Raw genomic sequence first — 24,356 nt, 5'->3', positions numbered from 1 at the left:
ATCACAGCATCGCAAAAACACAGAGGTCAGGACGGAGGTGGGGTTTCGAGGACTTCGGTGTTTTTGTGATGCTGCGATTTCACTGATGCTCCCTTCGCTGGGAAACCCCACCTCTGGACTTCGTTGTCAGCGAAGCACTCGTTTTTGCAATGCTGGGATCCCCCTGCTGGGATTCCCCTGCAGCATCGCAAAAACACAGAAGTCTGGAAGTGGGGTTTCCCATGGAGGGGAGCCTCAGGGGAATCCCAGCAGCGTAAAAACAGGCGCTTCGGCTGGCAAAAGGGTTGAATTTTGGGCTTGCACGCATTAATCGCTTTTCCATTGATTCCTATGGGAAACATTGTTTCGTCTTACAAACTTTTCACCTTAAGAACTTCATCCCGGAACCAATTAAGTTTGTAAGACAAGGTATCACTGTACATCCTTGCTCTTTCCTTAAGGAGAAAAGCCTTGTAATGAATTTAGAGACCTTCTCCCTACATGTGACTCACACTTCCCATTTGGCTGCATTGATTTGTTGTGCAAATAAAAATAATTGGGTAACTCAGTAAAGGGACGTCAAGCAAATATTTGTTCAGCTGCTTAGTTTCAGATGCAGTGCATTTAGAAGAATGGATTGGGCAGTTCTGCAAATGAAGGAAGATTCACTCTAAAGCCTATTTAGTGGAACATGTTTTCAGCTATTCCTGAAATTATTAGGCATATTTGTTAAGTAAAGGATAGAGTGAAAGCCGGCTCATCTGAGCATCCAAATAATAAGTGCCTGAGAACTGCATTTCTTGTTTGGATACACAGTGACTGGCTGGGATTAACAAGACAGTGGATAATAATCAGGTGCCTTACAGGCAATTTATCTCTTTCACAATTACAAGCAAATAAAATTTGTCTCTTTTCTTCTCTTAGTCGAAGTTCATTGGGCTTGTAGTGACCTCCCATTGCTGGTTCAGGCAGAGGCATTTAGAAAGAGATTAAAGAATATAGAAAGTGCTTATTCATGCACCCAACCATTTTGATGCTCATAAACCAGGAAATATATAGATATGCTATTTTTTATTCTATAGCTGCTTACCTGACATTTTTTTATTATTATTTATTCTTTGTCCAATATACAATACATATGGAAGAGAATAGACATTAAGTAATATATATAAAGATAGTAAGTAAAAAGAAGAGAAGTAGATGAGAGGGAGAGAATATATATGATATATGAGATAAGGAAAGACAATTGGACAGGGGACGTTAGGCACGCCAGTACACTTATGTACGCCCCTTACTGGCCTCTTAGGAACCTGGAGAGGTCAGTCATGGATAGTCTAAGGGAGAAATGTTGGGGGTTGGGAGTTGACACTATTGAGTCCGGTAATGAGTTCCACGCTTCGACAAATTGATTGTTAAAGTCATGTTTTTTACAGTCAAGTTTAGAGTGGTTAATATTAAGTTTGAATCTGTTGCGTGCTCTTGTGTTGTTGTGGTTGAAGCTGAAGTAGTCATTGACCGGAAGGACGTTGCAGCATATGATCTTGTGGGCAATACTTAAATCGTGTTTTAGGTGCCACAGTTCTAAGCTTTCAAGACCCAGGATAGTTAGCCTATTTTCGTAGGGTATTCTGTTTCGAGTGGAGGAGTGAAGGGCTCTTCTGGTTAAATATCTTTGGACATTTTCGAGAGTGTTGATGTCTGAGATGTGGTGTGGGTTCCAGACAGATGAGCTGTATTCGAGAATGGGTCTGGCATAAGTTTTGTAGGCTCTAGTCAGTAGTGTGAGATTGCCAGAGCAGAAGCTATGTAGGATCAGGTTAACAACTCTGGAAGCCTTTTTGGCGATATTGTTGCAGTGGGCTTTAGCACTTAGGTCATTTGATATTAGTATTCCAAGGTCTTTTACTGAGTGTAGGTTGGCTGTGAGAATTTGTTTATTCTCATAGCCAATTCCCTTTTAAAAATTCCAATTCCCTTTTAAAATGCAAAATTCCAATTCCCTTTTTAAAATTCCAATTCCCTTTTAAAATGCAAAAGGGGGAAACAAATGAATGCTTTCTCTGTCACAAGGTGAAACAGTATTTCCTGACACTACCATCCTTTGATTTTGTACATTAGTAAAACACAGAATCTTTAGTTCCTGGAATAACAAACTTTCTGGATTTGCAAAGCAAATTGAATAATCATCTAATTAGTCAGGCTGGGATCATACAACCTCAATCACAGAAAAACTAACACTAACCAAGCTTAGCTTGTTGCATAGACATGCACACGTTAGATTTTTGGGTGACCTAGTCAAATGTCTCAATCATCACTGAATGATTAATGTGCCAGATTATAACGTTGACTTGGCTATGCATATAAAATGAATGTTCTATCGGGTGTGATTACTTTGATGGCTAGAATATCTACTTGGATTAAATTCCCTAATAAAATAATCGTGGAAAATATCTTTAAAATATTGTGCTCTTTCTAGTGAAACCTTTTATGTGGCCAATAGGAGGAGTTTAAATTTTGCAATGCATTCATTAGGTAGGGATAGTATATTATTCTGCTCTTTTTTCAGTTGTCAAGTATCACATAACTTTTAGGATAGCCAACTTTGTCCTGTGGAAATAGCTCAATGCTCATTCAGCATTTATCCTTGGATGGGATGGGCACTCTTTAGAGTTGAATAGACTGTTACAAATTTAGGATAGCCAACTTTGTCCTGTGGAAATAGCTCAATGCTCATTCAGCATTTATCCTTGGATGGGATGGGCACTCTTTAGAGTTGAATAGACTGTTACAAATTTGTATGTGATGATGAATAAACCTTTGATGGGGAAAAAGATGTAGATGACAGCTTGTTATATTCAATATAACTTGCATCCCATTGAATTTATTGAAGTTTACATTCCCGCAAATAGGCAGAGAACTATAGAATTTAAATTAGAAAGTCCAGTATCTTACAGTCTTGGAATTTGAAATAATAACTATTGTTTGTTTATTTTATACCCCATCAGTCTCACTATCCCAAGTGACTCAGGCACTTATATGGTATAAAAGCATAAATACACAAAAAAAAAAGCACTAAAATTAAGATTTCAGCAATTAAATTTCTCTCATTCATTCAGCCGCTTCCAGCATTGTGGACACCACCACCACCACCAAGCCAACTACCAGAGCTAGGTTTTAGCATTCTTCCAGAAAGTCTGAAGGGTAGAGGCAGATGTCACCTCAGGATCTAAGGCAGAGGTCTTCAAACTTGGCAACTTTAAGACTCGTGGACTTCAACTCCACAAGCATAGCTGGCTGCAGAATTCCGGAAGTTAAAGTCCACAAGTCTCAAAGTTGCCACGTTTAGGGACCCCTGAACTAAGGTGTTCCTAAGGCCAGGGACCATGGAAGAGAAGGCTCTTCTCCTTTATCCTACTATTCAAAATTTCTTGGCTGGCAGAAGTGAAAAGAGAGTTTTTCTGCCAGTGTGAATGTAGAAAGTCAGCCTCATGGGGCAATGGTTCTTCATTATTTTCTGTACCAGCTACTAACTAAATTCTGCTAGATAAATAATAACTAATGGACTAAATTACTTCAGAAAGAATTGTGATTTTTTTCCCTTCAAAATAAACCTTAATATTTTTTAAAGACCTTTTTTTTCTTTTGTGCCAAAAACCTGAGAAATCAATGTTTCACAATTAATGGATGGAAAGAAATCACCCTCATGCATTATCTTCTATCTCAGTTACTAGCTAAATTCTACTAGCTAATTAATAACTAACCAGTGAAGGACTACCAACATTTTAACTACCACACTGTGGGCATGGCTCATGCATTTTCTTTCAACATCTTTCGGTGCAAATTGGGTGCTCTGGGGTGGAGCTCCATTTTCGCTACCCCAGTAGCCCACCCCTGTAACTAACTGATTATATTACTTCAGAAAGAATCATGCTTTTTTCAAAATAAACCTTAATATCTTTTAAAGACCCTTTTTTTATAAGCCAAAAACATGAGAAATCAATGTTTCACTATTAATGGAAGGAAACAAATCTCCCTCATGAATTATTTTCTATATCAGTTACTAGCTCAATTCTACTAGCTAATTAATAACTAACTGATTATATTCCTTCAAAAAGAATCATGCTTTTTTCAAAATACAGTGGTACCTCATGATACGAACCCCTCGTGATACGAACCCCTCGTGATACGAACCCCTTGTGATACGAACCCCTCGTGATACGAACCCCTCGTGATATGAACCCCTCATGATACGAACCCCTCGTGATACGAACCCCTCGTGATACGAACCCCTCGTGATACGAACCCCTCGTGATACGAACCCCTCGTGATACGAACCCCTCGTGATACGAACCCCTCGTGATACGAACCCCTCGTGATACGAACCCCTCGTGATACGAACCCGGGGTTCGGAAATTCTTTGCCTCTTCTTACGAACTTTTTTCGGCTTACGAACCCACCGCAGATCGCAAAATGGCGCTTTGCTGGGCGCCGTCACCCAGCTGTCACCTTTTAAAACAGCCGGGGGGCTTCTCAGTGTTCTCCCAAACCCGAAACTGAACATCCGGGTTTGGCATTCAGGAGAACGCCGAGAAACCCCCTGGCTGTTTCAGAAGGTGACAGCCGGGCGGCGGCGCTTCTTGGCGGCCTCCCGAACCTGAACCCGAAAAGTTCGGGTTCGGGTTCAGGAGAACGTCGAGAAGCCCCCCGGATGTTTTAAAAGGTGACAGCCGGGCGGCGGCACCCAATGGAGCGCCATTTTGGGATATATTTTTTTTTGCACGGATTAATCGCTTTTACATTGTTTCCTATGGGAAACAATGTTTCATCTTACGAACGTTTCACCTTACGAACCTACTTCCGGAACCAATTAGGTTCATAAGACAAGGTATTACTGTAAACCTTAATATCTTAGACCTTTCTTTTTTCCCCTTTAGTGCAAAAATATGAGAAATCAATGTTTCACAATTCATGGAGGAAAAGAAATACCCCTCATGCATTATCTTTCAAACTATTAGGCTAAAGTCAGTCTGAACAGCAGTATTCTTTTCTGCTTCTCACTAAATCAGCATCTTTTGATCCCTCTGGTAAACAATGAATCTGGCAAAAAGACGATGCTTTTAATCTTCAGAGACAGAGAAAGGTCTCTCAGATATGCAGCGTTATTATTTTCTGAGAATGTTTATAAAGACTTTTCCTTCTTCTTTAATTTGGAGTTTACGCAAATGCGCACCCTAGCTCTCCACTTCCTTTCCGAACAGCGATTCAGTCTCCTTCAGGAGAAGGAAATTAAATAAATTGCTTCAACTTCTGTTCTCCCTGTGAAACATGACATTTCTCTTAAATGTTTACTGCAAAATTAAATGGAATCCCCAGAGCTTCTAAAAAGTCAATGAATCTTCAAGTAAATTCAAAAAGACAAGTTCGTGTTCTGCCCACAGCCAAAAGGTCTTGCACATAGATGGATGCTTAATAGCACATGGTAGCACCTGGCTTACCCTTCCTCCCACATGAACAAATGTGCACTTAGGTGTGATATCAAAGTGTTATAGAAAAAAACCCAATATCCTTGCTTAGCCCTGCTTGGAGTGCACATCTCTGCAATGCAGCGAACACCAATTAAACCCAAATATGATATAAAACAACAATTAGGAGCCCAAGTGTAAAATGTAATTAACCAGAATCTAATAGAATACAGTGGTACCTCTACTTAAGAACTTAATTCGTTCCATGATGTTCTGTCTGGGTCCCCCCAGACGCCAACACCAACCAAAAAGAGTAGCCAGACACACTGGTAAAAAGCAAAGGCAGTTTATATACTGGAAAGCAAACACAGGTAACAAAAACTGTTCTTACAGACAGGAACACGATGAAGCTTCACAGAGGTTTCACGAAGGCCAGGCAATAAAACAGGATTCTTGCTGGCAAAAACAACACTGGAGATAATAAAACCCACGCCTCCCCCAAGTCTTTCAGCCTTCTAGGCCACAAGCCAAGATCAGAGACGCCAAGAATCGAAGCAAGGTCACAGGACTCCCAGTTGATAACTCTCCACAAGACTGTAAGGGCGGGCCTGCCTTTTCAATCCTGCTGAGGAGAACCACACCTAAACCCAGCTGTTGCCAATTCAGGGATGGAAATATCTTTCTAATTGGCCCCTTCTTTGAGCTGCACGTCTCTGCCTCATGTCTATTATTGCCTGTGCGTCTTCATCCAATGAATCCAGGCTACTAGCTGGGGAGAGGGCCCCCCCGGGGGGTCTCAGGCTGCTCTCCCTCCTCCTCTTCCTGACGTTCCTCTCCCCCGTCTGCCTGGTCTTCCCCCTCCTGGTCACTGTCCTCCTCCTTTGGGCATGGATCCGGCAGAGCTCCAGCCGGTCCCTGAGGAGCCTCAGGCTGAATCACAACACATGACCAGGTTCATTTTTGCTATCCTGTGGTCTAAATTTGTGTAACCATCTCATAATTGTGACAATGTGTGTAACAATCTAAGAAGGTAATAGAAAATCCATCTATTTGAAAAACTGCTTTGAAAACTCTTGATTCAGATTTGCCTTCCAAAGCAAATTTCCACTCTTTGAAATGCATATCTGTTTCAGTAGGGGGTGGGGTGATCAAAGCTTTTCCAAATCAAAAACTTCTTTCAAAGATTTGCACGGTGTCACTAATGAATGTCTACAAAAGGCAGGTTGGCTTTTACGCTAAAAAATGTAACAAGAAAAAAACAAAAGAAAGATCTACTGAAAGAAAATCCTAAAGACTCCGTGAAAAGGTCCAAAGTAAAATCTCCTACAACCTAAAGCTCAATTATTTCAAGAGAAACATGTGGTTATCTTGGGAATAAGAGAAGTAGCTTGTCTTTGCTTTCTTCCAGAATGGGTTTTTTTTTTTTTCAATTTTTCAACTGTATTGTGCCCCCACATCTTCATCAGTTCCTTGATTCTCATGTTGTCCATGAACACTTGGACCAGGGTGTCAAACCCAAGAACCAGGGGCCAGATCCGACTCACGGGTGCTTGGATCTGGCTTGCAGTAGCCCTATGTAAATAGTGAAGGTCTGACCTGCAGTGCCTCTGCCAGCAAAAAATTAGCTTAGGAGGGCTGTGCGCAGTCCTTCTGAGTTCCATTTTTGCTAGCAAAGGGTTGCAGGAGGCCGTCCCAGCCAAAATGAAGCATGAGAGGGTCACATGTGCCCCCAAAACTCTGTTTTCACTGGCAAAGGGTTGCAGGAGGCCATCTCAGCTGAAAACGGAGTCCAGAAGGACTACATGTGAGCTCCTGAGCTCTGTTTTCATTGGCAGAGTGTTGTAGAAGGCCATTACAGGTGAAAATGGAGCTCGGGAGCCTGTTTTCTCTAACAGAGCATTTGGGCTACCACAATGCTGTCCATATCCATTCTGGTCTACCCGAGATCAAACACAAACCTGATGCAGCCCTCAATAAAATGTATTAGACCTGTACTATACCACCCCTGTACTAGACCATCTCTGATTCCACACACAAAAAAGTCTGGGTAACTGAACAGCCAGTCAGGGAAGCTACCACATAGCAGGGAGGCTGGTATAGGAGCAGCAATCCCACCTGATTTTAGGATTGCGAGTAAGATTCTGCAGTTATGATTAGACTGACAAGAAGATTGCAAAGAATTTCTAATTTGCTTCTTCCCATTCAAACTTGTTGGAACTACAGTTAAGATAACAAAAAAGTATCAAAAGAAGCATGAGTATGGAATCCTGAACCTAAGAGCTCTTCTCTTATTATTATTATTTTTCTTAAGCAATCAAAAGCAATAGAAGGGGTACTCCAGAAACACAAGGGGCGTTTCAGGAGAATTTTATAACTTGTCAATAAGGTTTAGCTTGTTGAATAAATAATTGGGTGCACATTGAGTGGTATAATAATTGCATAAGCCTTTAAGGTGAGCTGAAAGACATTTGGGAATCCAGCCATTGCTAATAATAATAAACAAGTCTGTCACAATAGTGCCAGTAATCTTAATCAGTTCATCAACTGATTAATTGTTGACATTTGCATAGGAAATGCATTCATTGTCTTAAATGCAAAATGACAGTTTGATCTGCCACGCTAGCTAATCTGGGAGTGATCTCTACAGAAGTTAGTGGCACTTATAAAAAGTGGATAGGATGATACTGTAAATAGTGGTACCTCTACCTAAGAATGCCTCTACGTATGAACTTTTCTGGATAAGAACCAGGTGTTCAAGAGTTCTTTGCCTCTTCTCAAAAATCATTTTCCACTTACAAACCCGAGCCTCCAAAACTGTAACCCGAAAAGGCAGGGAGAAGCCTTTGTGGGGCCTCTCTAGGAATCTCCTGGGAGGAAACACGGCTGGAAAAGGCAGAGAGAAGCCTCTGTGGGGCATCTCTAGGAATCTCTTGGGAGGAAACAGGGCCGGAAAAGGTGGGGAGAAGCCTCCAAGGGGCCTCTCTAGGAATCTCCTGGGAGGAAACAGGGCCGGAAAAGGCAGGGAGAAGCCTCTGTGGGGCATCTCTAGGAATCTCCTGGGAGGAAACACGGCTGGAAAAGGCAGAGAGAAGCCTCTGTGGGGCATCTCTAGGAATCTCTTGGGAGGAAACAGGGCCGGAAAAGGTGGGGAGAAGCCTCCAAGGGGCCTCTCTAGGAATCTCCTGGGAGGAAACACGGCTGGAAAAGGCAGAGAGAAGCCTCTGTGGGGCATCTCTAGGAATCTCCTGGGAGGAAAAAGGGCTGGAAAAGGCGGGGAGAAGCCTCTGTGGAGCCTCTCTAGGACTCTTCTTGGAGGAAAAAGGGCTGGAAAAGGCGGGGAGAAGCCTCTGTGGTGCCTATCTAGGACTCTTTTGGGAGGAAACAGGGCTTCCACCCTCCCTGTGGTTTCCCCAATTGCATGCATTATTTGCTTTCACATTGATTCCTATGAGAAAAATTGCTTCTTCTTACAAACTTTTCTACTTAGGAACCTGGTCACAGAACGAATTACGTTCGTAAGTAGAGGTGCCACTGTATATTCATTTTTTAGAAATGGAACATGAAAGAGAATGTTCCTTTGCCTACATCAGTGATTCTCAGCCTTTTCTTCCCCACAGATCCCCCTTTTAATATCTGTTGTGGGCCCCAAGACTTAACTCAAGATTTAAATCACATTTCTTCAATTCTTCATGGACTCCTTGTTGCGAACCCCAGGAGTCTGCAGGCCACAGACTAAGAACCACTGGGTTAAATGATTTCAGCACCCTCCCTTCTTTCTTAAGATAAATAAATATCTGGGACAGAAAGATTTTTAACATTGTTTACCGCAGAACTGTTTCCAGCACCGTGAGTTGAGCATCTTTTTATTCCCACAAAAAAATTCTGACTCTTGGGAAAGAAACTGTGTGTATCTTTGCTTCCGACACACAATTCTGAAAGTGCTTAGTTACAGCACTGTTTCAAACATGGCATCCTTTAATTTCCCTCTGACTGAGCAAAAAAGCTGACATAAGAATGACATCTTTCTTCTTTCACATCACAATTGTTAGCCTCCTGTTAAGCCCAAAGAGTCATGTTTCTGCTCTGATGCATACAGGAGAGAGGCTACAGAAGCATTTGGTAGGGTGCAGAGAGGGGATTTTTTTTTTGGTTTTGTTTTGCTATTTTTATTCAAGGCGGGTTCTGAGTCTCCCAAAGCTGTCCATCATTAGAGAAGAACAAAGCGTTTCTCTTAAGGGGACTGAATTTTCTATTAAGAATGAGACTAAAATCTTCACCTCCGCGATAAGGAGGGGGAGGGAGACCCAGGGGATTTGAAAGGGAAAGATCCTCAGTATAAACCTGACTCTTGTTATCTACAGAGAAGAAATTCCAAATGAGATAAATTGTATTTTTGACAACCATGCAGAGATGGTTGAACGTTGCCGTTTTCTGAGATATTTATCCATTCTCTGGTTTAACCTATAGTCCTTGTGTTTTGCTAGTGATTTCCCATTGAGGTTTTAAATAGGTCCAAGTGTATTTATCTATTTTAGAATCAGCTGATCAGATACCGCTGCCAACCCAAGCTAAAGACTATCGAACAGTGCTCCACAGTTCAATTAAGCAACTATTGCATATAACAAAAGTGCAGAGCTGGGTGAGTCCTAGCTTATTGGGAGGAAATGGGGACTTTGCAGCAACTTTCCCCTGGAGTGAGGAGGGACTGGAGATTTTGCCGTATCCTTCCCCTGCCATGCCCATCAACCCATGCCTACCACATTACACCCACAAAGCAGTGAAGTGTTTCAAAACCTTTTACTACCACACTGTGGGCATGGCTTATTTTGTGGGTGTGGCTTGTCAGCCATGTGACCAGGTGGGAGTGGCTTGACAATCATGTGACTGGGATGGCTTAAAGGTCATGTAACTGGCTTAAAGGTGGCCAAGTTGATGTCACTCACATCAAGGATTTGGGTTAGGGTTAGAGTGCCTGGCCTCTCCTCACCTCAATGATATACAATTCCCCTTACTATTACTGAACATCCAAAATATATTATTTAATTCTGTATGTATATGCCATATTTGTACATACATATTACACACAGGCACACAAAAATATACATTATCTACTATATATAAAGTGTATGTACACACACGTACGCACAGTTCTTCTAAAATTATACACATTCAACTTCATTTACTGTGATAGGAAAAACATACCCAAAATCAAAATTTTCTACTGGTTGTGCATACCTGATCGTACCTGTAGGAGCCCATCACTGCCACCAAGAACTGGTAGTAAAAGAAAATTGAATCCCACCACTGACTCCAATGTCCTACCAGCAAATGCCGGAGAAATTCAGTAGCCAAGCTTCCAGTCAATTTGAGGCAGGAAGTGCGTACAATTATGATGCATTGCAATTTGCACAGCTGGTTGTAAAGTTTTATTTATTTATTTATTTATTTATTTATTTATTTATTTATTTATTTATTTATTTATTTATTTATTTATTTATTTATTTATTTATTTATTTATTTTGTCCAATACACAAAGAGGGTTTTAGTGGGTATATATCTATATACACATAGTAAAATACATAATGAAGGTTATAGAGGAGATACTCATAGTAAAATATATCTAAGAAATAATAGAAAAGAAGATATAGTAATAGAACATATCAATGAAAGAATAGAAGAATAGATATAGGAATAGAAGAAAGGTATAGGAGATATAGGAGAGCAATAGGACAGGGGACGGAAGGCACTCTAGTGCACTTGTACTCGCCCCATACTGACCTCTTAGGAATCTGGAGAGGTCAACCGTAGATAATCTAAGGGTAAAGTGTTGGGGGTTTGGGGATGACACTACTGAGTCAGGTAATGAGTTCCACGCTTCGACAACTCGGTTACTGAAGTCATATTTTTTACAGTCAGGTTTGGAGCGGTTAATATTAAGTTTAAATCTGTTGTGTGCTCTTGTGTTGTTATGGTTGAAGCTGAAGTAGTCGTCGACAGGCAGGACATTGCAGCATATGATCTTGTGGGCAATACTTAGATCTTGTTTAAGGCCTCTTAGTTCTAGACTTTCTAGGCCCAGGATTGAAAGTCTAGTCTCATAGGGTATTCTATTTCGAGTGGAGGAGTGAAGGGCTCTTCTGGTGAAGTATCTTTGGACATTTTCAAGGGTGTTAATGTGAATTTGAGTGAACCTAGTTCTAAAAGGGTAAAGAGGTTTGCCCTCTCACTCCCACAGCCCTACGAATAATATCAACATAACCCAATGGGCCCCTAGGACTATCAAAAAGTTGGTATATACAGTATATGGTGCCATGTATGACACTAAGAAGAAAACGAGCTGTGCTTAGAGCTGGAAGTGGCTATCACTAAAGTAAAAAGCATATCTTTCTAATCCCTCTGCCATTTTTCCCCCTTAGAGTGATTTTTTTCCCCATTGTCATCTTATTGTTGACAACTGGGGGAGCGGGGAGTTGAAGAACACACAAGGAGGGCCTTCAGATTCACAATCACAATTTCTCTTCCTTCCTTTCTGGTAGACTTATATATATGGCTTTTTCTCTGGTAAAACACACAAGGCTTCAATACTCCCATCCACAGCTGCAGTTTTATGCTTTACACTGCTTATAATTACCAATAACAAAAATAGCTTATTCATGCTTTTTGTATAAAGAGAAAAAAAAAGCCTGAATAATTACAGCTTCTCTTGAAATCATAACCCATAACACAGTACAAGAATAACATGGATTCCACTGTCTCGGAAATAAGTAATATTATATATATTTTTTTAAAAAGAATCACAATATGAAGAATACAAATATTCAGCACAATATAAACCTCAAGAAGGGAACTGAACTGTAGAGAATGAGGAAAATGATTCTGAGGTAAATTATAGGCAAGAATCATTTTAGACTGAGACCAGCAATGGGTCGCTCCTGGAACGGTCGAAATTGCAATGGATTTCATTATTTATATATTTGTAATATATTTATAGAAATAATAATTTTTAAGTTACCAATATTAAATATGAACTTAACATAAGGCGGTAAGCAAATAATGAACTTATGGACAATTTTTTAATAAACCAAGATGAATGATTGAACACCGATAACCCAATGTATGTTATATGTTTTTAATGAAGAAATTTAATAAAAAATATTTTTTTAAAAAAAGAAAAAAAGAAAATACAGTGATCCCTCTATTATCGCGAGGGTTCCGTTCCAAGACCCCTCGCGATAATCGATTTTTCGCGATGTAGGGTTGCGGAAGTAAAAACACCATCTGCGCATGCGCACCCTTTTTTCTATGGCCGCGCATGCGTAGATGGTGGAGTTTGCGTCCCCCGCCGCCCACGCAAAGGGGAAACCCCGATTCGGCTCCTTGCTGCTGCTGCGCTACCGAGCAGATCAGCTGCTGGGCGGCCGAAGGAACCTTCCCTGGGTCTTCCCGGCCGCCCACGCAAAGGGGAAACCCCAGCTCCTCGCTGATGCCCCTGCTCGCCCGCCCGCCAGCAAGAGGGGGAAGACCCAAGGAAGGTTCCTTCGGCCGCCCAGCAGCTGATCTGCTCGGCGCAGCAGCAGCGAGCAGACGAAGATCGGGGTTTCCCAGTCGCCCACGCAAAGGGGAAACCCCGGCTCCTCGCTGATGCCCCCGCTCGCCCGCCCGCCGCCCGCCAGCAAGAGGGGGAGAGATAGAGAAAGAGAGAGAAGGAAAGAAAGAGATGAGAGAGGGAGGAAGAGAGTGTGAGAGAGGAAGAAGCAAGATAGAGAAAGAGAGAGAGAAAGAAAGATGAGAAAGGAAGGAAGAGAGTGACGTCATCGGGTGGAAAAATCGCGATATAGCGTTTCGCGAAGATCAAGATCGCGAAACTCGAGGGATCACTGTAGTACTAACACTGTTTCCTTTTTCTTCCTTCTTAGTTCTTTGATTTCCTCTTATTTCTTCCTCTTTTGATTCCCCCCTTATCCCTTCTTTTAGATTGTCTGCTTCCACCACCACAATCTTCCTCCTTCTATTGTGAGGCATATTTAGAGTTCTTTTGTCTACTTTTAATTTATATCTCTTTCCACTCAATTGGCTTAGCCATTTGGGCATTCCCCTTGCGCTGCTGTTTGCATGTTTTGCCTCAAGCACCAGAAACACCTCTGCCTATTTTTTTTTTGCCTTAGTCAGAGAGAATATTATTTTTCCTCTTTTGTCTGTGGAGCTGCTCCTCTGCTTTTAATAATAGCTTAACGCATCCAGATTCAGTAAGTGCAGCTGCTGTTAGGCAATGGCTCCTGTCAGAAAAACAAAGATGACAAATATAGACTTTTCTATTTTGGTGCAATACTCTAAGGCAAGCCAGATAATTTTCTGCAGAAAATTAGCCTTTTTAAAGAGCTACGCACTCTTTTTCTTCATCTTTTTTTAATAAGAATGAAGCATATTGTCTAGTTGTGACTTAGCAGAACAGTGATAGCGAACTGTTTTTTCCTCGGGTGCCGAAATAGTGTGGGCGTGTACTATCACGCATGTGTGAGTGCCCACACCCATAATTCAATGCCTGGGTAGGGTGAAAACAGCTTCTACCCCGCCTTGAGGCCAGAAATGGCCTGTTTCCCAACTTCTGGTGGGCCCAGTAGGCTCGTGTTTAGCCCTCCTCAGGCTCCAAAGGCTTCCCTGGAGCCGGGGGAAGGAAAAAACGCCCTCCACCCCACCCACCCTCCAGAGGCTCTCAGGAAGCCAAAAATGTCCTCCCAGAGCCTCTGTGCAAGACAAAATGCAGCTGTGAGAGCAATCAGAGCAGAATGCAGCTGCAAGAGCAATCATGGGCTTTCCCAAAAATGCCCATGTAACACCAACAGTCCGCAGTCTGCATTGGTTGCCGATCAGTTTCCGGTCACAATTCAAAGTGTTGGTTATGACCTATAAAGCCCTTCATGGCACCCTGGCCAGATTATCTCTGGGACCACCTTCTGCCGCACGAATCCCAGCGACCAGTTAGGTCCCACAGAGTGGGCCTTCTCCGGGTCCCGTCAACTAAACAATGTCGTTTGGCGGGGGCCAAGGGAAGAGCCTTCTCTGTGGCGGCCCCGGCCCTCTGGAACCAACTCCCCACCCGGAGATTAGAATTGCCCCCCCTCCTTGCCTTTCGTAAGCTCCTTAAAACCTACTTCTGCCATCAGTCATGGGGGAACTGAGATATTCTTTCCCCCTAGTCCTTTACAATTTATGCATGGTATGTTTGTTTGTTTGTATGTATGTTTAGTTTTACAATAAGGTTATTTTAGTTGTTTTAGTATTGGATTTACATGCTGTTTTTTATTACTGTTGTCAGCCGCCCCGAGTCTACGGAGAGGGGCGGCATACAAATCCAATAAATAAATAAATAAATAAATAAATAAAAAACAGCTGGCTGGCACACACATGCATGTTGGAGCTGAGCTAGGGATATTGCTTGTGTGCCAGCAGATATGGCTCTGCGTGCCACCTGTGACACTCGTGCCATAGGTTTGGCATCAGTGTCCTAGGTATACCACCTCTCAATAATGTGGAAAGGTAATATTATTCGCTAGCCTTTGATTACATATTGATCTTGTGCTGTCTAGTTCAGGTTAAAAGGAAGCTTCCCCCCTCCCCATCAATTTACATCTAATATCCTCCAAGTATTTTGGAAATATAGGAAAGAGGAGACTATAAGGCCACATGAACTCCTTGGGTTAATTTCAAGATAATTTCATCAACTTTGAGGCGATTGGTCAGAATGTTTGGTAAAAGTGATTTGTCTCTTCCTTGGTAATCATTCTTAGGAAAGAGGGAGAAAGGAAAAATTATCATATTTTCTTCTGGGTACAAATATATATGTAGTTTCTAGAACCGCTAAGTTTATAGTCAGGGCTGTTCAGATGAGAATATGTTTTATAGAACATATTGGGGTGGCATGCAAAGGAGATGAACTCACTTAAGAATATTTTATATCAGTATCTTAGATTTGTTTAATATAATCCTTTGCACGAGTTATATTCTCATGTTTTACTACTCAATTTTAGCATATTACACTGCATTTTAAATTATTATTTATTCAAATTCCCTCTATTTTAGCCAATTTTATTGTATTTTAACCAGTTACAGTTTTATAACGACCGATGTGGTCCTTTTCCTCGCTTTGATATGGTCGATTGACTAATCAAATAAAGTTGATATTGACTCTGTAAGGAAAAGGGAGGAATAGAAAAGAGAAAGGAGGATGAGGAAATGGAGGAGGGGAGATTAAAAAATGATGAAGAGAGGGGGAGAGAGAGAAAGAGAGAGAGAGAGAGAGAGAGAGATGATGCATAATCATTACAAAATCTCTGCTTGACCAAGATAAAATGCTGGGGTTTATTCTTAATACAAAAACTGAGAGTGAGGAAGAGTAAAGCTATATGAAGGATGAATCAACTGTGTAACTGATGCTTTCAGAAAAGAAAAAAAGAAAATACCTGCATGACATTCTTTTTTGTGTGTTTGTGTGTTTCTTTTTGGTCTTCAGGATGATCTTCAGCCTGTTGCATCTGAAACCAACTGGGAATCCGTCACAAGCCCGGTCTTGGTAAATAATTGTTAATCTCTTTTTTTTCCTAAAGAGGAGGAAATAACTGAAAATCAATTGAGAACTACAGCAAGGAGATAAATTGGATTTAAGCATTCCACTAAGCCATTATTTTGGCTTAGTGCATTATGAGAAATGAAATTGATTGCAGCTTCTTCAGCAAACCAGTGTTAAGCAATTAATGTGATGTATCAAACAGATCGGGTATAACATTGGTAGTGTTACTAGCAGAGATGTTTCTACTACTAATGCTGCTTTGGGGGTTGTCAATAGCAATGAAATCCAGCTTCTATTTTTCAATGAATTAGTCATCATCAATTTCTCTGCCAATTCAGTTGCAAAGTTTTATCTGGCAATATCCTAGCTGTTCAGAATATATATTAGTTATTTGATTTGAGTTCCTTGGAAACAGCTTTACAGAGCATAGTAAGACAAGAATAGCAATAGAACTTAGACTTATATACTGCTTCATAGTGTTTTACAGCCCTCTATGAGCAATTTACAGTGTCAGCACATTACCCCCAACAATCTGGATCCTCATTTTGCCTACATGGCATCGGGCCAGAATACCTACGGAACCACCTTCTGCCGCACGAATCCCAGCGACTGATTAGGTCCCACACAGAGTCTGCCTTTTCCAGGTCCCGTCAACTAAACAATGTCGTCTGGCGGAACCTAGGGGAAGAGCCTTCTCTGTGGTGGCCCCGGCCCTCTGGAATCAACTCCCCCTGAGATTCATATTGCCCCCACCCTCCTTGCCTTCCGTAAGTTGTTGAAGACCCATCTATACTGCCAAGCATGGGGGGATTGATTTCTCCCCTTAGCTTTCCTGACTCAACATATGAGATTGGTATGATTGTTTTAAAATTGTTAGTTTTTTATAATAATGGGGTTTTTAATATAGTTTATATTGGATTTGTATTTTATTGTGTCTATTGTTGTTGCGAGCAGTTCCGAGTCCTTGGAAAGGGGCGGCATACAAATCTAAATAAAAACAAAATACAAACAAAAACAAACAAACATTTTACCTACCTCGGAAGGATGGAAGCCTGAGTCAACCTTGAGCCTGGTGAGATTCGAACTGCCAAATTGCAGGCAGCCAGCAGGGAGCAGAAGTAGCCTGCAGTACTGCATTCTAACCACTGCGCCACCGTGGCTTTAAATGAGATGGCTTTATGTGAAGAAAATCCAAGATACTACCCTTAGCAATCCCAGTTTAACAGATAAGTGAAAGGTATTGGCCACCCCTTTATATCAGATGATGTGGGGAATCAGTGCTATTCAGAACAAATCAGGCTTTTCCATACTTGGCAGCAAAGATGGGTTCTACTTACCTTCCCAACCGGTTCACATCGCGATGGAATTGCACATGTCCCTTCCCGGAAATGACCCTCTGTGCATGTGCAGAAGACTTTGCACATGTACAGAGGTTTTTTTCACAATGCGTGGTGACCGGAGGACCCGTTTGGGAGCATGAACCCCCAGTCATCACTGCTGGTTCAGCAAGCGACACCAAATTTCCACTACTGGTTCTAAAGAACAGTACCTGTTCTGGGACAGGTTCAACTTTCCCAGGCAGATAACTCAGCACAAAGAGGTATCACAGATCATTTTATTACAGGAATTCTCACAATAACTCACAGTTATGATGCGATTATTCTGCAGTATAATCTTTCCCATTGTGCAGGTAAAAAGAGATTGAATTGACCTCAGTTCTGGGTGTGGCATCTACATGCTAGCTGGCTTAGTGAGTAAAGACAAAGGCCCACTGGAATGTTCTCTCTAATTACCCTCATTCCAAGTCAGAGCCAATAGGAATACACAAATGTGATCACATATAAAACTACATTACCCAGAGTGCAATTTCACTACATTTCCCCTAATGCACTATCTTAAAGAAACATGCCTAAATACAGTCCAACTATCTCTGTCTCTGGGGACAGCACAGGATCAGTAGAACTGAACCACCAACAACCATCACCGCTTGGCACCCGTCTTTAGAACTGAAGTTCCCCAAATTCTTATATATCATGGGAAGCCATCTTGAGACTAGGGAAAGCTGCAAAAGTTTAAGTCTGGGTGGATGGATAAATAGGCTAATCTTGGATAAACTCCGATCTATTTGGTGTGGGTGCTCAAATGAACCTCACACTTCTTACTTGCCTCTAAGACACAAGGAAAATATGAGTTTCATGCACAAATGTTTATTATTAACGATGCTCAGATTTTATTTTTTTTTACTGGCTTGGATGTTATTACAGAGCAACAGAGAGCATCAATAATCGGTGCAAGAATTAAAGCTTGTCATGATTCAAAAATGATTCAGAAGAACATAGAAGCTGTAACGCAGCAAAGTAGATGCGCCATTCTTCAGAGTTTAGCCTGAAAACAAACATCATTGATTTAAGGAGTCGACTCTTTAAATCAGCCATATTGGAAACGTCTGGGGAGAAAGATACACCAAATTTAAAGAAATGCTGCAATTTGTTCTCCTCTGCAATTTGAAACACTCTTTTTCAAATATATATATATATATAATCTTTATTGAAGATAAACAGGGGAAGGGATACATAAAGCAAAAGGACTATGCAAATATTGGTACAAATGTATATGAAACATTCTTTCTGAATCATTTCCAAAGCATGAACATCAGTAGTTGCTTTCAATTACCTTTGCTAGCAGTGGACTACTAGCCAGAATGCTAAATTGCGCTTGCCGCCGCGGCTCATAAATGCTTGTGGTAGGTCTGTTGGGCCATGTTTTGCTATGGAGGTGGCAAAATTGCGCATGGAACCACAGGCCGCCCGTGTTTTCCCGATCCGGGGCAAACCAGTAGCATGCACATGCGCAGTGCTAAAACCCCAGCTTTGCGCAGAAGCAAAGGGAGGTATCCAGCTGCAATTGCTGCCAGTTCAGTGAGCAGGGTAAATTTATCTATTGGACTTATATGCTGCCCTTCTCCAAGGACTCAGGGTGGCATATAATTCCAAATTCCTGCTACCAATTCTATAGAATCAGTCTGAACTGGCAGGAACCCACTTCTGGTTCATTTAAACATTGGGTAACCAATAAAACATAATTTTTGTTTGACATTGGTTTAAACTGAGCCACTAATATTTCTTCCCAATTGTTGAATGGAAAGAATGGAGATTTATAATGCAGCATATCTTAAACTTGGTCTGTTAAATAATTCTTCTTTGTCTTATCCTTGAGATGCAGTGGTTAAGTCAGTGATGGTGAACCAATGGCACGGGTGCCACAGGTGGCGTGCAAAGCCATATCTGCTGGCATGCAAACTGTTGCCGTAACTCAGCTTCAACATGCATGTGTGTGCAATCAGCTGATTTTTGGCTTGCCCAGAGGTTCTGGGAGGGTAATTTTGGTTCCCAGAGAGCCTATGGGGATGTGGAAGGGTATTTTTACCCTCCCCTGGCTCCAGAGAATCGTTTGGAGCCTGGGAAGGGCAAGACACGAGCCTACAGGGCCCAAGAAAAGTTGGGAAACAGGCCATTTCTGGCCTCCAGGGGGCCTCCAGGAGGCGTGGACAGGGGGATGTGGAGGAACGCAGTGGGGTAGTTAAAATGGAGCTCTACCCCAAAACTCCCAATTTGCACTGAAAGTTGTTGAAAGAAAATGCAGGGCATCCTGCATAAGCCACACCCACAGTGTAGTAGTAAAAATTTTAGTAGCCCTTCACTGGGTACGGGAAACTGTTTTCACCCTCCCCAGGCATTGAATTATGGATGTGGCACTCATGTATGTACTATAGCATGTGCCCATACTCTTTCAGCACCCGAGGTTCGCCATCACTGGCTTAGGTCATAGGGCACATTTAAATATTTCCCCTGAGAATCTGCTATCTATTTGGTTTAGAGCAGTGTTTCCCAACCTTGGTAACTTGAAGATATCTGGACTTCAACTCCCAGAATTCCCCAGCCAGCATTCGCTGGCTGGGGAATTCTGGGAGTTGAAGTCCAAATACATTCAAGTTGCCAAGGTTGGGAAACACTGGTTTAGAGTATGAGATTTTCTCTTGATTTGTCCCCACCTCACCTCACTGACAAGAAAATTAAGCTTCCTTTTTCTGTATGGACGTTGTGTTTTGAAAATCTATTTTTACAGATGCCAGGATTTTGTACAAAAGGAAAGTAATAACAGTGATACTGTTCTTTGCTCACCTTGATGTCTTCAAATTTCTTTCTGGTCCATTATCTCAACTCATCTCACCTCTCTGCAGCAATAAAAATCAGGCACATTGTGCTTCATGAACACAAAACTTGCCTCTTACAGTTCCTGTGCCAACAGTCTACTTCACATTTAAAAGAAAGAACTTCTCATTAAAATACCTCTCTGCCTATTCTTACTTTTTTAACCCTTTCAAAACATGTGTCTTGGACATTCACTCCGTTTGATCCACCTAGGTTAGAATCTTCTTCACCCTCTCTGACAATTATATCCTTTTTCCTAACTGATGCTTATGCTTGGAGTTATTCTTAAGAAGACCGTTTCTCCTATAAATTCTTCTTCAAAGCCCACCTTTCGGTAGAGTTTGGGTTTTCCTTCCATTTCCCACATGTCATGTCTAGTAACATGCCTAGTAACTAAATACTAGAGAGTGGTGCAGTGGCCTAGAGGTGGAACTCTCACCTCACAATCAGGAGTTCAATCCTAGGTAGAGGCAGATATTTCTCTCTCTGGGCACATTGAGAATATTTTTTTTCCCAATAAATTTTATTAATTTTCGTAAAATAGACAAAACTGAGAAACATACATTTAACATAAAAATGGGGTTGCAACTTCCCCGCTTACTCTAGAAGTTAAATTTCGATACAGAAAAAAGAATACATTGTTAATACCATAACACTACTTATTACTTTAAATGAAAAGAAGAAACTTGTTTAACCTTATATAATAAATCTTCATATATAAACTACATCCAACACAAAGTTTAAATCATATCCATACTTCTACAATTCTCCTATTCTTTTTACTTTTACTTCTTCTTCTTGTTTATCCATATATACAATTTATTCCAAATCTCATAAAACTCTGTTTCTTCTTGGTCTTTTAACCGTCTTGTCATCATATCCATTTCAGCGCAGTCTAATATTTTCTTAATAACCTCCTCTTCTTTGGGGATATTTTCCCCTTTCCAATTTTGGGCATATACTATCCTGGCCGCTGTCAAAATATGAATAACTAAATATAAAATTTCTTTCTTATATTTCTGATTAGTTATACCCAGTAGATAAAATTCCGGAGTTTTTTCTATCTCCTGCATTACTATTTCTTTTATTATTCTTTCTATCATTTTCCAATAAAGCTTAACTTTACTACACATGATGAGAATATATCTACTGAATATAACTCCACATTGGTGACAGGACAGCATCCGGCCAGTAAACACTCAGTTCCATTCAATTGCCCAGACTCCATCCTGCTATAAACTATGGCCGTGCTGGCATGCAGAGCCATATCTGAGGGCACACAAGGCATTGCCCTATGTCAGCTTCATGTGCACCCTGGCCAGCTACTTTTCAGCATTCTCTAGGGCAGAACTTTGCCCTTCCCAGGCTTCAGGAAAGCCTCCAGAGCCTGTGAATGGTGGAAAACAGTCCAATGTTTTTTGCCCTCCCCAAGCTCTGGAGGGTTTTCTGAAGCCTGGGGAGGGAAAAAAAACAGCCCAACAGGCCTACCAGAAGTTTGTTTCTGAACTTCCAATAGGCCCACTGAGCCCATTTTTCACCATCCACAGGCTTCAGAAGCTTTCCTGAAGCTTTGGGGCAGTGAAAAATGGCCTAATGGGCTTACCAGAAGTCCAAAGACTTCAGTGAGGTCTGCATACATGCACAGGAGGCAGCACCGGGGGATTATGTATGCATGCACGAGTAGGGAGGGCATTGCATTATGGGTGTGGGCACACACATGTACACTATTGTGCACATACCCTTTTGGCACCCAAGCAAAAGAAGGCTCGCCATCACTGGACTATGGGGTCATTAAAAGAAGATGATGATTATAAATTAAATACTAAAATTGGGAAGTTCCACACCTTTTTTCTTTCCTTCCATTCTTCCCTCCTTGATTATTTTTTTGCTTTTTTATAGAGGTGTTGTTCTGATTTTATTCTCTTCTCTCTAAACAAAACCCAATAAACAAAATCAGTTACAATAACAGTGAAAAGGGTATTTAGAAATCAGGACCTGCCTGTTACATCAGTGATGGGCAATGTTTGGGGTCTGAAGTTTAACCTCCCTACTATTTAGTCAGTCACAGGAAACTATTGTACAGAGCTACGCAGCACGACTTGGCAAGATACCAGAATCTGGCAATTTAGGAACCTGTGCAGAGAAATAACGAAGACACTTTTGTAGAAAACAATAGTAAACAGTTTTACTCTTCAGTGCAGTCAAAATATCTTCTGTCTTAGTGTTCTATTTACAGGAACAAACTTTGCTTTAACTACATGCGGTATAGCTTACTTATATGTAGATGCTAAACCAATCCAGGTTTCTTTGTATCAACACTACAGCTCTAACTCAATAATTAACTCTTGCTCAAAACTGTTCCAGCCAGCCAATTAACAATATTACTAACAACAACAGCCAACAGTTAACAATCATTGTAAAGTTGCTTTGCATTTTATAATGCTTTGGCCCAATCAGGTTGCAATTTATACCCTATGACTCAGCATTCATTACTGTTTGACATGCTTACATTGTTCTATTTCCTTATATGGTAACATAATGAAATATCACCTAGGATTGAGCTAATCCTTGACTCTGGTAACGTGCTGTCACAACAGAGTGAAACTGAACATTTTAAACTTCTTTTAGGGACTGGGAGACTGGATTTTTTTCCTTCTGTGCATGCATAGAAGCTGAGTTTCCGGCACTGTGCTGTCTTGTTTTGGGCTTTCTGGGGGGAGGGGTTGGGATTTTTGGCATTGCACGTATCCACGAGACATGATCACCAGTGATGGGCAGCAACCGGTGCGGTTAGGTGCTCTCTCTCCTGATAGAGGCCCGTGTACCCCCCCCCCCAATGAGATTTGGCTTCTGTGCATGCACAGTAAGTAAAATCTTGCATGAGGATGCTCATGTGAGTGAGATTTTGACAATTTTCACCGTTTTTTTGCTTCTGCGCATGTGCAGAAGCAAAAATATCCATGAAAATCACCAAAATCTCACTTGCACATGCATCCTCACACTATTTTTCTTGCTGCGCATGCATAGAAACCAAATCTCGTACCAACGGGAGGGCCACACTGGTAGTGCTGGAGGTGAATGGCCCTTCACTGATGGCGCAAGAGGAAGTGAACTGGCAGTGACGTAAGTTAGAACCTGCCCCTGGTTCCAGCCTTGCAGAGGTGGGTTCCTACTGGTTCAGACTGGTTCTGTAGAACTGTTAGTAATTTGGCGGCCTTGATCGCTGGAGCTAACAGTGACCCAGGCCTACCATGCCTCAAAGCCGTTTCTCTAGCATCCCTGAGCAAACTGGCAGTAGCAAAATCCAGAACCCACCCCTACATCCTTGTAATAGTTCATTCTCACTATTAAACAAGTCCCCGGAGAAGGGCTGCATATAAATCCAATCAATCGAATCAATTGAATTGATTTTTTTCTTTTTTTGTGTATATGTATGTATAATTATTTGTCTTAAATGTTTATGTGTTTTGTTCGTAATGTATATACTTCAATAAAAATATTTTTTTAAAAAAATATAAAATCAATCAATCAATCTGGAAAGGTTTATTTTGATCTCTTTGTTTTTTTCTACATAATGCTCAAAGCACACTAACCTATATGTCATTCTTAGGGCATTTCCTACCGCTCTCCATCGGTGACTGACCCTACTCTTACTGTGGAAGCCCTAGATGAAACCGTTGCTGGGTTTGATACTGTGGAGGAATTGCTCAAGCACTTTAATCCAGAAACGTGGCAGGAAGATCTGGATCACCTGTACACTGAGAGTGCCCCCCCTAGAGGCAGAAGCTTTTATGAGAGGAAGTCGAAAGGTAAGATGAGAAAAATGAGAATGGTCTTTATTGTCATTGTACATCAGGGAGACAATGAAATTTGTTTGTATGTATGTTAGATTTATATGCCACCCTTCTGAGACTCAGGACGGCTTACAGGAAAACAATTACAAAATATGAAAGAAATCTAACGTTTAAAATTCTAAAAAGCATCAATTCTAAAAACATAAAAATCTAATTCATATTCTGAAACCCCAGTTTATTTAAAACCAACCATACGCATTCATCCTAACATACACTATAAATTCAATCATAGGCCGGGGTAGATGTTAAAATTCAGTGGCCCCAAGCCTGTCGTCAGAGGTGT

At 41.3% G+C, this 24,356-nt stretch overlaps 1 protein-coding gene across 2 annotated transcripts in view; it reads left to right on the top strand.

Annotated features, from left to right (window-relative positions):
- Positions 1-24,356, top strand: part of PDGFD (platelet derived growth factor D) — a 203,267-nt gene that overhangs the window by 158,299 nt on the left and 20,612 nt on the right. The window contains exons 4-5 of one of the 2 annotated variants that reach the window (XM_070749694.1): positions 15,952-16,011; positions 23,830-24,028. In XM_070749694.1, coding sequence (XP_070605795.1) covers positions 15,952-16,011; positions 23,830-24,028 — 259 coding nt within the window. The remainder of the gene's footprint in view (positions 1-15,951; positions 16,012-23,829; positions 24,029-24,356) is intronic. The other variant, XM_070749695.1, reaches the window with a different exon arrangement.

This window comes from Erythrolamprus reginae, chromosome 4, assembly GCF_031021105.1.
Source record: "Erythrolamprus reginae isolate rEryReg1 chromosome 4, rEryReg1.hap1, whole genome shotgun sequence".
In the NCBI taxonomy this organism is placed as follows: domain Eukaryota; kingdom Metazoa; phylum Chordata; class Lepidosauria; order Squamata; family Dipsadidae; genus Erythrolamprus; species Erythrolamprus reginae.
This window is presented reverse-complemented; position numbering and strand designations above follow the sequence as displayed.